At 59.7% G+C, this 13,522-nt stretch overlaps 1 protein-coding gene across 1 annotated transcript; it reads left to right on the top strand.

Annotated features, from left to right (window-relative positions):
* The first annotated feature begins 1,135 nt into the window (after nt 1-1,135).
* On the top strand, nt 1,136-12,998 carry RAB11B (RAB11B, member RAS oncogene family). Its single transcript, XM_028093144.2, has 5 exons — nt 1,136-1,264; nt 7,952-8,147; nt 9,068-9,261; nt 9,588-9,668; nt 10,243-12,998. The coding sequence occupies exons 1-5, from the start codon at nt 1,225-1,227 to the stop codon at nt 10,386-10,388; spliced, it is 657 nt and encodes a 218-aa protein (XP_027948945.1). The 5' UTR covers nt 1,136-1,224; the 3' UTR covers nt 10,389-12,998.
* The last annotated feature ends 524 nt before the right edge of the window (nt 12,999-13,522 follow it).

The following is a 13,522-nucleotide window of genomic DNA, read 5'->3' on the forward strand; positions in this document are numbered from 1 at the left end:
CTGGGATGCCTGTTGGACAATGCAGGGATGAGGTCCACGAGGCAATGATAATAATTATAATTATAGTAAAATAACGACCACAGAGCTCTCTGGTTACAGTAATCGTCACTGATCAAATATTTACTGAACACTGGGGACACAGCACCAGCAGAGACAGACAAGAATCCTTGCCTTCATGGGGCTGATGTTCTGTTGGCAGGGGACTAGAGAGATTAATGGGTCAAGAAATATATATATATATATATATATAAATTAGCTCTACGCCCATATGGGGCCCGAACCCCCGAGATCAGGGTCGCATGCTCCACCGACTGAGCCAGGCAGGCGCCCCCAGAAATTCATAGTCTAATATCAGGTAGTGGTAAATCCTCCGGGGGAAGAAGGTGGAATATAACAGGGCAAGGGGATAGAGAAGGGGCGATCATGTTGGAGAGAGTCTGACGTCCAGGAAGGATTTTATAAATATCTGTTAAAGACTCAATGACAGAAAGTGGATGGTTGATTTAGTATGTCTTTAGGTCTCGAGATGATCTAGTTATCTTCCAAAGATTCCACGAAGTGAGTTTCTCCCGTCATGTAGAAATGAGGTAGTGGGGTACCTTAATGACTCACAAATACAGCGATGGAAACCCAACCAAGAACCGAGAGGGAACCCCTAGGTGGGAAAAAAAAAACAAAACACAACAACAAAATCCCGCTCAGAGGCCCGGAAACGGTCGTTTACTGGGGAGGGCAGAGGGAGGCGGGGTTGGGGGACGCAGTGCCGCGCGCATTGATCTATGACGTCATCGGGACGTTAACTAGCGTAACATCACCTGGACGTAGCCCCATTTCCCTTCCCGGACAGGTCCTCCGGTACTTCCGGACCGTCTGAATCAAGCCTCTCATTGGTTACTCGTTCCATCAATCTGTTTCATTCTTACAGTCTTCCGTCCCGCCTTCGAGGGCCCACCTCTGATAGGCTGATGCGGCCGTCACTTCAGAAAGGTCCGCATTCCTTCCGCCTTTCTCCAGGAGACCGAAGGCGAGGAGGGTGGATCCCAGGCGGCACCCACCCTTGAGCCTCTGCTTCCGCCTGTGATTGGCTGCCCTGGGTGCCGGTCGCTACGCCACCCGCCTCTGATTGGTCATCCAGCCGCCGCTCTGCGCGGCGCCGGCTCCGCCCCCGTCGGGTGTTTGTGGTGGGGCTGCGGAGTCGCCGATCCCGCCGGAAGCGCCAGGACAATGGGGACCAGGGACGACGAGTACGACTACCTATTCAAAGGTGCGGTCTGTGGGACAGAGACGGGCGAGGGAACGGCGGCAAGGCGGCGGGCAGGCGGGTTGAGGCTGCGCTCCAGGCCGCTAGGCCCAGGCCGGAGCCCGGGACTTGGGGCCCGGCGGTTTAGGCAGCGGGGAAAGCCGGGGCAGTTTGGGCTCGGTCACCTTTGGGCTGGAGTGCACGGCCGTGCGGAGCGGCCGTCCCAGAGAGGCCTGGGGGCCCTGGATGCGCCGAGGCGGGGCCGGGGCCCGGAGGGGGTGGGGCCCCAAGCGGTGGGAGAGGCCGTTAGGGGCGGGGCCTCTGGGGGCGGGGCCTTCCCAGCATTTGGCGGGCCGGGCTGGGTGGAAACCTCCATTCGTGGTGGGGGCGGGGCCGCCGGAGGCGGGGCTAGGGCGTAGTGGGCGTGTCCAAGAAATGGGCTGGCTCTGGGCAGGTGGGGGTGGTGTTCTCACGGAGTGGGAGGAGCCGGTCCTGATTGGCGGCGGCATGTCTGGGGGGCGGTGCCCGGGAAGGGAGAGGACGCGAGGGGATGAGGCGTGTGGTGGGGGACCCTGGATTTGGGACCCTGGATTGGGGTGCTGACCCAGAATTGCGTGGAAGGGGCGCCTGGCCGGGGCACTGTGTGTGCTGGACCCAGGCTTGGTGGTTAACAGTAACCACCAGTTATCATCTTTGAACTCTTAGAACTCAATAGAACCACCAAAGTACCTGCCCTTCACTCAGCACTTCACGAATTCATTGCAATGCTCACCCCAACCCTGTGAGGTCGTCGATAGTATCCGCCCTCTCTCTGTGCACCTGGAAACTGAGACCCAGAGAGACAGGGCACATTTGAAAAGTGTTGGAGCAGGATTTGAACCCAGGTCAGCTTTGGGCTTTACCACCTAAGGAGTCTATGTGGGACTGAGCCTGTCAGACCACCTCCCCCAACACATGGGCACTGATGGGCTGGCCTTCGGCCAGCCTGCTAAAGGATCATTCCTGCCCAAGGGACAGAGGGTTCTAGGAGCCTCAAGTGCGGCCTTGGCAGGTCAGACAGCCACTGCTAGCCTAGCTCCCTCGCCCTGCCGCTCAAGCTGGGGAGACTCCCTCCATATCGCTGGGGTTGTGGACTGACAAGTCACTGGCTTTAGGGGTGCCTGGCTGACTCAGTCTAGCATGCAACTCTTGATCTCTGGGTTGTAAGTTCGAGCCCCACTTTGGGTGTAGAGATTACTTAAACACAAAATCTTAAAAAAAAAAAAAAAAAGGCACTGGCTTCACAGTGCCTTCTGTGCCAACCTGGGCTTTGGCCAGGCCCGGGGCTGTCTGTTTTGAGCTCCCTGGCTGACAGTGGTTGCCCTTGATAGCTAACCCTGGGCCCGCATGAGGCACCTCTGTCCTGCTGCCTGCAGTGTGAGGGTCTGCCTCCCACCCCAGCAGTTGACGTCGTCCCCTCGTTGGGGAAGCCTGGCTATCTCCGGGAGTGCGGTCCGTGTCCATCACTGGCCATTGTGTCTGTGTTATCATCCCACACGTTGGGGCCGGAAGCCTGGGGACCTTGGGGATGTGGAGAGCGGGGTGGAGCACTCCCTACCTGGGATATCCATGTGGTGAAAGGCTTCTGGGCTGGGGGAGTGCCCACACAGAGGCCCAGAGTTGTCATATGGCACCGTGGGCCCCGGGGAGCTGTGTGCAGGCTCATAAGTCACTGGCAGGTGAGGCTGTGTGGTCGGCAGGTATCAGGCCAAGGTCCTGGTGCCGACTGTGCCCTGGGGTTTCACGTTAGAGGCGGGGGAAGGTCTTCTGTCAGTACCCCAAAAGGACTGGCCACAGGTGGACGGGACTCCATCCTGCTGTGGCTGGGGCCCTGAGGCCTCTGCTCCCCCGGTCCTGGTTGCAGGGCAGCGGGCCTTAACCCCAGTCGTCAACCTCCAGGCTTCTGGGGCCATTGCCTACTTGTTATTTTCAGCCGCTTGCTGTTATAAATAACCCAGCTCGAGTGTTTGCACTAGTCATCTTTTGCCCTTTGGGTTATTTCCTTGAAGTATGTTCCCAGAAGTCCAGTTACTGGGTAAGGGGCAATGGAGCAGCTGTGTGCTTCCCGGGACTCATCTCCAGAGTCCTCTTCCTGGAAGCCCAGATCTGGCTTCCGTGGCAACTGGCACAGGGCAGGGGTATGGGTGGGGGCTGCCTGCCCCGCTGCCCTCCCCCACCAGCCTACTTTTCTGAGTCGTTCAGGGTTAGAATTGAAAGTTGAACCCACAAGGTCAGTATTTCCCAAACTGCGGGCCTCTGAGACCTCACGTTCACACGTGTGTCTTGTTGGAGGTCTCCCTATTATCTCTGCATATTTCTCTTAAAATCCACTCAGTTTTTCACTCCCAACGGTAGAAGGAAACTGTGGGTCTGGCACATAAAGAAGGAAGGAAAGAAGCCAGCAGGCAGGCAAGACACCACTGTGACACCTCTTGCCATGGGTAGACAGCGTTAGACAGAAGCATGAATATACTATGCCCTGGACCCTCCTGAGACCCCGTGTCCTGCAGAGGGTCACATCCGGTCATTGGAGAGATGTCCCAAGGTGCGACTGCACCAGAAGGGTTGACGGGGGCCAACTTCCTTACCTTGAGGCTCCCCAGCCCCGTCGCCTGGTCCGAGGGATCCTTCAGGAGGGGAGGGGCAGTGATAGTCCTGCCCCCAACCCCGTACTCAGCCTCCCCCAGGCTTTAGTCACCTTCTGGCCCTTCCCTTGGCACAGAGGCGCCACACTTCTCACTTGGGACACTTACTGCCCCCTGCTTAGCCTTCCCGCCACGGCCTTGGTTGGTTTCGCTACCACATCACACAGTGGCTCCCCTGACCTCCCAAGACCAAGACCAGCAGATCTCCCTGGGTGTTTTCCCCTTGTGCTGTTTATTTTCCTCACTGCGCTTTCCCCTTTCCCCTAGGAGTAAGGTTGTTTATTTGCACCTAATTATAGATCCTCGTGTTCAGCCTGCTAATGTTTTATCCTGACAGCTATGGGCCATTTTCCCAACCTGCATATTCAGCCCCTGGGGGCAGCCCTGACCTCTCTTGGCTTGGACCAGGCTGCAGGATCCACAGTGGGAGCAGCTATGTCCCCAAGGGCCAGCAAGGACTTCCTGGAGCCCCCCCCCCGGCCACTCACCTGGCCTCTGAGGATGTGGGTTGAAGTGGGAAGCTGCTGTGGTAGCCCAGGACCTTGTCCCCTGGGCTTTGTCCACCCCTGTGCCATTCATGAGTCCTTTTGGGAAAGGGGGCGAGGAGAGAGTAGCAGCCAGCGCCCAGGGAACAGGCGAGCCCCATGCTCACCCTCCTCTGCTGAGTGCTCCTGAGGTAGCCTCCTTGCTCTCCACCTGGGCAGGGCCCCCACCAGAACCCCTGGTAAGGACCTGAGCACGCCATCTTCCCCCATTGGCCCATGGTGGCCTTGTCTGTGCCCTGGCTTTGGGCCCCGATCTGTCCTCCGCTCTGATTCCCCGGCATATAACTGTGGCAGGATTGCCCTCAAGTGCTAGTCTCTGGGGCCTGGGATGGTCAGGGCTGGCTTCCTGGGGTGGGGGAAGCAGGGGCCTGCTCTGCCTGGAGTAGGGGAGCCAGCCCCCACCCCCAAACGGCCATAGTCTACCTGAGTGTCAGTGTGCAGGCTCCAGGGCTGCCACACTGTCATGGGGCAGGTCGGAGGACCCAGGGCTTCAAGAGGTGCCAGCTCTTTGTTTTCGCCAACTGGGCTTGCCTGCTCTGCCAGCCAAGTGGCATGTCCGGGGGGGCCGTTTCCCAGCCAGTGATGCCACCGACTTCTGTGGAAATTCTAGGGGCTGTGTCCTCAAGGGCCCTTTATTTCCCCAAGACAACAGATCACTTGTGCCTTGGACAATGCTGTTCTCATTCCTAGCCCGCACATGGGGCCAGCCTGGCCACTGCCCCACTGGCCACCTTCCTGCATCAGGCACCGTGGGCCAGCGGCGGGCCCGCTGTTCATCTGCACAGTGGCCGGGGGCTCTCATCTTGTTCGGGCCTCCGCTTTCTCACTGGGTGACCCTGGGCCAGGAACTTGGTCACTCTGGGCCGAGTGGCCACCAGCTGTACAAGGCGAGGGATAATATGAACATTTGCTCCTGGGATGGTCCTGAGAACGCAGTCACAAAGTTTTCAGGGCTGGGCCTGGCCCGAGGTGCTGAGGAGATTGTTGGCTAGGCCAGGGCAGAGTTGATGGGACCAAGGCTGGCAAGGGAGGGAGGGGATGGGGGTGGCCATACAGGGCAGAGCCCAGAAGGGACCCTCCTGCTCGTTTCCTGTTCCATTCCCAAGGGCATACGCATCATGAGCCAGCCTCTCCAGCCTTGGCCAGGTCCCCATGGCCATGTGGGAAGGAGGTGAGGGGTTGGGGGTGTGGGTGGTTAGCGTGGGTGAGAGCCACAGGCCCTTGTCCATCTCCACCTCTTTCCACCTTCTCCGAGGTCGGCTCGCAGTCTTCTGTTGGGCACCTACGTTGTCAAGAGAACACCTGCCTTGTTATCCCAGGTCATGGAGGCCAGGTCACATGGTGGTTTGAGGGGAGAGGAGAGGCCTGACTTGAGGGGTTTTGAAGGATGAGCAGGAGTTTACCTACTACTCCGAGGGTCAGGATGCCCCAAATGGTGGGAGAGGAGGAGGCTGGACCCAGATCCCTGAGCTTAGCTCCGGATGCAGGAGACGTGGCTTCAAATCCTGACGAACGACTTTCCAGCCAGGTGGCCCTGGGCAAGTCAGTGTGGTGAGCAAGGTTGGGAGGTAGGAGCAGGCCTGCAAACAGGCACATGCTCACGGTGCCTTGGGCTCGGCATTCTCCCGCTTCCTCTTGTAAAGGTTACATGAGACTTGTGTGAGGTGGTGCACATCGAGGGCTTTCTTAGGACAGACTCATTAAACATTCTTCTTATTCTTGGTCTTCTGGGGGCTGCCTTATCTGCCCCTTCCTCCGCTGGCCTGAGGATGGTAACCTGGGTGGGGGGAGCTGTGGAGGAAAGGCAGGCAGGGAGGGGAGTGGGCTTTTAAGAGGATGGCAGTGAGGGCCAGCCTCCTCAATCAAGTGCCATCTGAGGGACCACACCAAGGAGGGGAGGGCAGACACCAGGCAGGTACTTGGGCAAGAATGTCCAGGCAGCATGTCCCTGTTTAGCTCTGAGTTCCAGCGAGGAGGCCCCTGTGGCTGGAGCAGAGTGGGTGAGGGGGAGAGAGGGAGGGCAGGGAGGGCATGGGGCAGGTAGTGCAAGGCTCTGTGGGCCTCTGGGAGGATTTGGACTTTTGCCTCTGGGAGGTGGGAGCCCTGGAGGGCTGTGGGCAGAGCAGTGGTGGGAGCCATTCAGGTGCTCACGGGCGCCCTCTGGTGGCCTCCAGGAGAACAGCCTGGTGGTTGGCTATGAGAGTAACCACAAAGGACCCCAGGAGAGGTGCCAGTGTTGTGGCCCCGTGGGGGGGGGAGTGAAGGTGGTCAGAAGCCGCGGGAATTTGGCCATGCACATATACAACTTTCCATCAAGGAAAAACTTAACTGGGGCGGTGGGTGAGCAAACCTACAGCCCCTGTGGCTTTCCACTGGACAGACCCACCCTTGGGTGCCAGAGCCCGAGGCCCACACGTGGGGGTCCATGTGGCTTCTGCCTGGGGTGTCTGGTCAGATAGCCATGTGTTGTTTCTTCTCTGCTGCACATATACCCACGCGTACATGGGCAGCTCACACACTGTGCAGACACAGACGTGAGACTCCAGTGTGCCCTGGGTCTAAGGACAGCATCTTGGGCTCACACTCCTCCTGGACCAGCTCACGTGGCCCTGCCACAGAGCCTGGGGCACCTTGGCCCCTAGAGGCAGTGCTTCTCTGGCTGGGGCAGAGGAATACAGGGAGAGACTGGAGGGGCCTGTCCTGCCCTGCTCAGGCGGACTCTGTGCTCTGGATGTCTCTGCAGGAAGGGCTGACTCTGGGGGCGTTGGGGTGGCAGGCTCTGTGCCTTTGCAGATGCATCTAGAGGGCACATTCCTGTTCCGCATGAGCCAGCTCTGACGATGGATGCCGGGGCTGAATGTGGGTTTGCTTGCGGCAACCCTCCATGAGGAAGCAGCGGGTGGGCGTGGGGGGGAGGCTTCTCATTTCCTGACTTAGAGCTCCAGAGACAGACCCTTGTAGGTAGGAACCTAGCAATAACTGTTCCCTGCCTGCCTTTGCATGCTAGATGCTAGTGGAGTTCTGATCCTGCCTTTTCTCCTCGAGTCCCCCTTCTGCAGAAAAGGCAGCCCGGAGAGGTTAAATGACTCGCCCAAGGTGGCCCAGCCCTGAAGCTTTCTTGGCGTCCAGGCTGCAGGGGAGGTTCAGGGGTTGATAGATCCCCACTCTGCCTACCCGCCGGGATGTCTGGGTGCATACATCGGCACTAGGGCAGCCCTGCTCTGAAGGACCGGAGACAGCGGGGTGTTGCGCTGTCCACAGCGGCTGGATTTCCCGAAGCCCTGAGCCTGTGCTTGCTCTGCACCAGCAAATGTGGAGCCTTGGGCTCCAGGACAGCCCCACTGCTCTGACGGTGGCTTTCAAGTTTGTGCAGCCCCCAGGGTGCCGCTGGCGGTCCTGCAGGTGGGCGTGGGTGGTATATGGGCCTTGGCTCGGGGAGGCCAGCCTGCAGAGTCTCACCTGTCTCCCTCCTGCCCCCAAAGTGGTGCTTATTGGGGACTCGGGTGTGGGGAAGAGCAACCTGCTATCACGCTTCACCCGCAACGAGTTCAACCTGGAGAGCAAGAGCACCATCGGCGTGGAGTTTGCCACCCGCAGCATCCAGGTGGACGGCAAGACCATCAAGGCGCAGATCTGGGACACCGCCGGCCAGGAGCGCTACCGTGCCATCACCTCCGCGTGAGTGACGGGGCTGGGGCGATGCAGGAAGCCATGGGTGTGGGGCCGGTGGGCCCAGAAGGATGGGCAGGAGGTGGGCAGGAGAAGAGGGGCAGCAGCTCCTTGGCCCAGGATGGAGGAACAGGACCTCCAGGAGCTATGGGACCGTTGGGAAGACCAGTGCCCAGTCCTGGCCATGCTGTGACCTTAGGGTAGACATGTCCTACGGTTCCTCTGAGCCCTTGAGTCCCTGTCCCTTGAGGCACTGTGGTTTCACCGAAGCTGGCTGCACCGTGAAGGCTGTTACCCCGGACTGGCTTTGGCCCCTCTGCCCGCTCCCCAGCCCTGCCTCCTCGCCTGCCCTGCCTGTCTTCCCTCAGCTTCCCTCTGCGCTTCAGCTCAGACCCTGTCCCACCCTCGCCCTGTCCTCCCACATAGGCCTGGCATCCCTCGCCTCCCTGTGGTCCCCCGCTACCAGGACCCACTGGGGCTGTCTCTCCCTAGACCCTCCCAGCGTCCCGCCACTTTGAGTCAGTCACTTGCGCCCTCGGGACTCCCTCCACTGATGCCTGGCCACCTTCTCATGTCCCTAATCCCTCGGGGTGGATGGGTGTCTGTCAGTCGCCTTGGTGGTCAGACTGGCCAAGCCATGGTGGGCATCAGGGCTTTTGCCCAGCAGCGGCCCTTTCCTTCCCTTTTGTGACTGACCCCGTGAGGGTCTGCTGACCCCAGGTCCCAAACTCCTTACTCTGGCCCCATAGTCCAGAGATGAACCTGGGGAGCAGAGCCAGAACTTGGGGGACACACACCCCACCCTCGAGGCCCCAGTGGCCACCCTTCGGGCAGGCTCTGTGCCTCCTGCCCCATGTGTGGGGGCCAAGGAGCTGCTGCCCACCGAGCCTGGGAGGCCCCTGTGGGTAGCTCACACACTGCCCCCATAGGTACTACCGTGGCGCAGTGGGCGCGCTGCTCGTGTATGACATCGCCAAGCACCTGACCTACGAGAACGTGGAGCGCTGGCTGAAGGAACTGCGGGACCACGCCGACAGCAACATCGTCATCATGCTGGTGGGCAACAAGAGCGACCTGCGCCACCTGCGGGCCGTGCCCACTGATGAGGCTCGTGCCTTTGCAGGTGAGTCGTGCGGGGCCGGAGCAGGTGTGGCTGGGTGGGGGGAGGGGTGGTGTGGGTGTCACACGGGGCCGCATGCCCGGGCCTCCCCCGGGGGCCACATTCCTGAAAGTGGGACTGTGACTGAGGCATCAGAGAACCATCTGGAAGGCAGACCCCTGCCAGCTTCCCTTTCCTGAGGTGTGGGCATCTCAGTCCTGTCTCTTTGGCTCCCACCATTCATTTCTTGGGCCAGGCAAGTGGGAAGCAAGCAGGGTCCCTGGGAGGATGCAGGGTAGCCCTCCCCCCCACCCCCACTGCTCACCTGAGCAATATTCTTTTTGTTCCAGAAAAGAACAACTTGTCTTTCATTGAGACCTCAGCCTTGGATTCCACCAACGTCGAGGAAGCTTTCAAGAACATCCTCACAGGTGGTCACTGGGCCTGGCTGGGGCCACAGTAACCCCAACATGCCCACTGTGGGTGGGCCTGGGAAGGGCACGGTCCACCCCGGTTGCCTGCTCCAGAACACAGTCCCTGAAGCTTTATTCTTGAAACCTGCAAGCCGGTCTGGACATGAGGACAGACACGGTGTGCTTCCTGGGATCAGGCCAGATCCTGAGGACACAGAGACCCCCCTCTGCCGTGGCCGCACCCCAGAACAGCCAGCTGGGTCAGCGGCGGGGGCCCAGGGCCCCTGGGCTCCTGGGCGTTTATTCTGAGGAGGAGGGGCCTCTGATCTTACAGGAGAAGAGGCGGGGCTGGGGGGGTTAGCTCTGTGACCAGACGTGGGTCCCGGCCTCGCTGAGCACCCAGCCAGCACTTGGTGACCGGGTGGGAGCCTCCAGGAGCCCAGCCCCTGCTGTCTTTTCCCCCGACATGATGGGGGGACACACGGGGCACAGAGGGGGGGCCTTTAAGAGGGGTCTTGGGCTCAGCCTGGGGGGGAGCTCCCCAGAGGGCACTGAGGTCCAGATGTGTCACCCCGCATTCCCCCACCCGCAGAGATCTACCGCATCGTGTCACAGAAGCAGATCGCAGACCGCGCAGCCCACGATGAGTCCCCCGGCAACAACGTGGTGGACATCAGCGTGCCGCCCACCACCGACGGACAGAAACCCAACAAGCTGCAGTGCTGCCAGAACCTGTGAGCGCCCCGCGGCCCGCCCGCGTGCGCGTGCACGTGCGCGTCCCCGTCCTCCGCCCGCCCCGCCCCGCGCTGCGCTCCCCTGCCCCGCCCTCTCCGTCCCTCCCACCGAGCTCCGCATGGCTGGCCGCGGCCCCGGAAGAACAGGAAGAACAGGAGTCGTCGAGTGGCAACTGCTGTCCCGGCTCGAGGAAAACCGGACCAGACGCCCGGGTCGCCGCGCCTCCTCTTCTCGGGTCCCAGGGTGCATCTCGGCGGGCCAGGGAGGGTGGCAGGCTGGACAGGGCCGGCCAGAGGCGAGGAGGAGGGGCGTGCCGAGCGGGCTTCTCCAGTTTTCCCCGGCAGACTCCAGGGAGCGATCGCCTCCCTCCCTCTGTGGCCAGTTGGCCCCACTGACCCCCCCCTCCGCCCCCAATCCGCACCCAGAACCCCCTTCCGAGCTGATGCTCGAAGAGCAAGGCGCCAGGGGGCCGGGGCAGGCGGACACTCTTGGCTCCCGGCCCCCTTGCTCCCCCACGCACAGCCAGCAGCGGCACACGCCTTCGACCTCTCCTGTGCGTGCGCGACTCCAGCTCCTGCCTGTAGATTTATGCTGGGACAAGAGCCCTCTCCCCCCTCACCCTCCTTTTGCACGCAGCGCGCTCTCCAGCCCCTTGGGCCCCTCTGTGTCTTGTCTCCCGTCTGGTCAGGAACCTGTTTGCAAGTGAAGCAATATCTCCGTGTTTTGTATATACAACTGCTCTTGTAGCCTTTGGTTTTTTTGTTATTGTAGAGAAACACAGATTCTTTATACACTTTGTAAGATTGACGCCAAACCCCAGCTCTCGACCTCTTATTCTCCCTGTGGCCCCCGCACTGTTGCCCCGATGCCTCATTTCTTCCGCCCGTTACTAAAATGTATAATCCGACTTCCTGTACAGAAACCTGCCGCTGCGCCTTTGTCTTCATTCTCTCCGCCAGGCGGCCACGGCTGGGCCAGGGCTTCCCGAGGCACACGTCCCGCTGCGGGCTGCGTCGGCCCGGCTCAGCCCCGCAGGGAGCTAGAAGAGCAGGTCCAAGCGCCACCCGGGACAGTGCGGAGGCCCGCGAGCTGACCACAGGGGCCTTGGCCTGCGGGGGAGGGGTGGGTGCCCTCTCCAAGCTGCCCCTGTGGCTGGGGGATGTTATTCAACTTCTCGGCCCAGGAGCTGAGGGTGCCTCCTGGCAGGGGCTGACCTGTGCCCGCTGCTCCCCATTCCCAGCCCTGGGGTTGGACTGTCCTCGCTTCCATCTGCTGCCCACGGCCGCGGCCTCCCCTGGGGTCCCGTCAAGGACAAGCAAGAGGGGCGCGACCAGGGGATGTTGGTGATACCGGCGCCACCCCAGCTCTCCCCATGCCAGGCTGCCCTTTAAGGAGGGCCCAATGGGAGGACGCTGGTGACAGAGGGGAGGCAGGCGGCCTGGAGTTCCTCTGCCTCTCCCCAGGATCCAGCTTCTCCCCTGGTCCGTGTAGGCAGAGCTGGCCTGAGGGCCATTTGCCACTATGGTGGAAGTGTTGCTGTCCCCCTCCCCTCCCAGGCCTGTGTGGATCCCTCCCACCCCCATCCCTGCCCTGACCATGTGACCCAGTAACTCCTCTCTCACCTGAGTGCCTGCAGCTGTTCTAGAAGCTCTACCCTCTCGCTGAAGCCACTTATGCCCTTGACCCCTTGAAGAGCCACCAGAGATGGGGGTCTATGTCTCCCAATGTCAGGCTTTGGCCACCCTGCCTGGAGAGCTGGGCAAACCCAGGCAGTCTTTCCAGAAGAGTCCTGAGCCACAGGGGGCTGTTCCCATAGGGGAGTTGGAGTGAGGCAGGGTGTGTGCTCCAGGCCAGGGGGCATCCTGAGCCAAGGCCAGCAGTAGGACAGCGGGGGATCTGGTGGGGCCACAAACACTCCAGGGGCCATTCACTCAGACCCTGGGGGTGCCGAATCTGGATTTGGGCAGGGTGGGCATGGGGAGGACAGAGGGTGGGCAGAGGCTTAGGCAGGCTGGGTGAAGTAATGAGGCACCCTGCAAGGTTTCAGGCAGTCCAAAGATCAGATCTCTCCTGAGCCTCCGTGGATTGGCCGGGCCCGAGGCACATGCCAGGGAACGAGACTGAGATGACATTGTCCCCTTGGGGGTTACAGTCCAGCGATGCTGTTTCAGTTACTCTGATTTCAGTGATGTAGTAAGCCCAGCATGTTCACTCAGTGCCAGGCACTGTTCTTAAGTCTGTTTTTTTTTCAATGGTGATAAAATACACAACATTAAATTGGCCATCTTGACCACTATTCTGTGTACAGCTCAGTGGCATTAAGTATATTCAGTGTTGAGCAACCATCCCCACCGTCCGTCTCCAGAACTCTTCATCTTGCAAAACTGAGACACTGTCCCCGTGAAGCACCATCTCCCCACCCCCTGCCCCATCCCTGGCTCCCATCATCTACTTCCTGTCTGTGCATTTGACTCCTCTAGGGACCTCTAAGTGGAATCCTACAGTATTTGTTCTTTTGTGACTGGCTTATTTCACTTAGTATAATGTCTTCAAGGTTCATCCACGTTGTAGCAGGTGTTAGAAGTTCCTTTTTAATAAAAGGCTGAATGATAACCCGTTGTATGGATAGTCCGCTCCTTGCTTATCCATTCATCCATCGATGGATATTTGGGTTGCTTCCACTTGTTGGCCATTGTGGAGCATGCTGCTGCGAGCACGGGTGTACAGATAGAGGTGTTCAGGTCCCTGCTTTCAGCTCTTTTGGGTAGATAGCCAGAAATGGAATCGCTGGGTTATAGGGTAACTCTGTGTTTAATTTTTCCACAAACTGTGTTAACCTAAATGAATTATATCATTTAAAATTGGAGAGAGGGGCGCCGGGGTGGCTCAGTCGGTTAAGCGTCTGCCTTCGGCTCAGGTCATGGTCTCAGGGTCCTGGGATCGAGCCCCAGGCTGGGCTCCCTGCTCCGCGAGGAGTCTGCTTCTCTCTCTCCCACTGCTCCTGCCCCTGCCACTTGTGTTCTCTGTCTCTCAAATAAATAAAATCTTTAAAAAATAAAAGTGGAGAGAATAGTCTAACTCCCATAAGCCCACTACCCAACTTCAACCAATCTGGTTTCACCCCATTCTCTTCCTGT

The sequence above is a fragment of the Eumetopias jubatus genome, unplaced genomic scaffold, assembly GCF_037043125.1.
Source record: "Eumetopias jubatus isolate StellerSeaLion01/CBP00866 unplaced genomic scaffold, mEumJub1_p1.0 scaffold_1, whole genome shotgun sequence".
In the NCBI taxonomy this organism is placed as follows: Eukaryota; Metazoa; Chordata; class Mammalia; order Carnivora; family Otariidae; genus Eumetopias; species Eumetopias jubatus.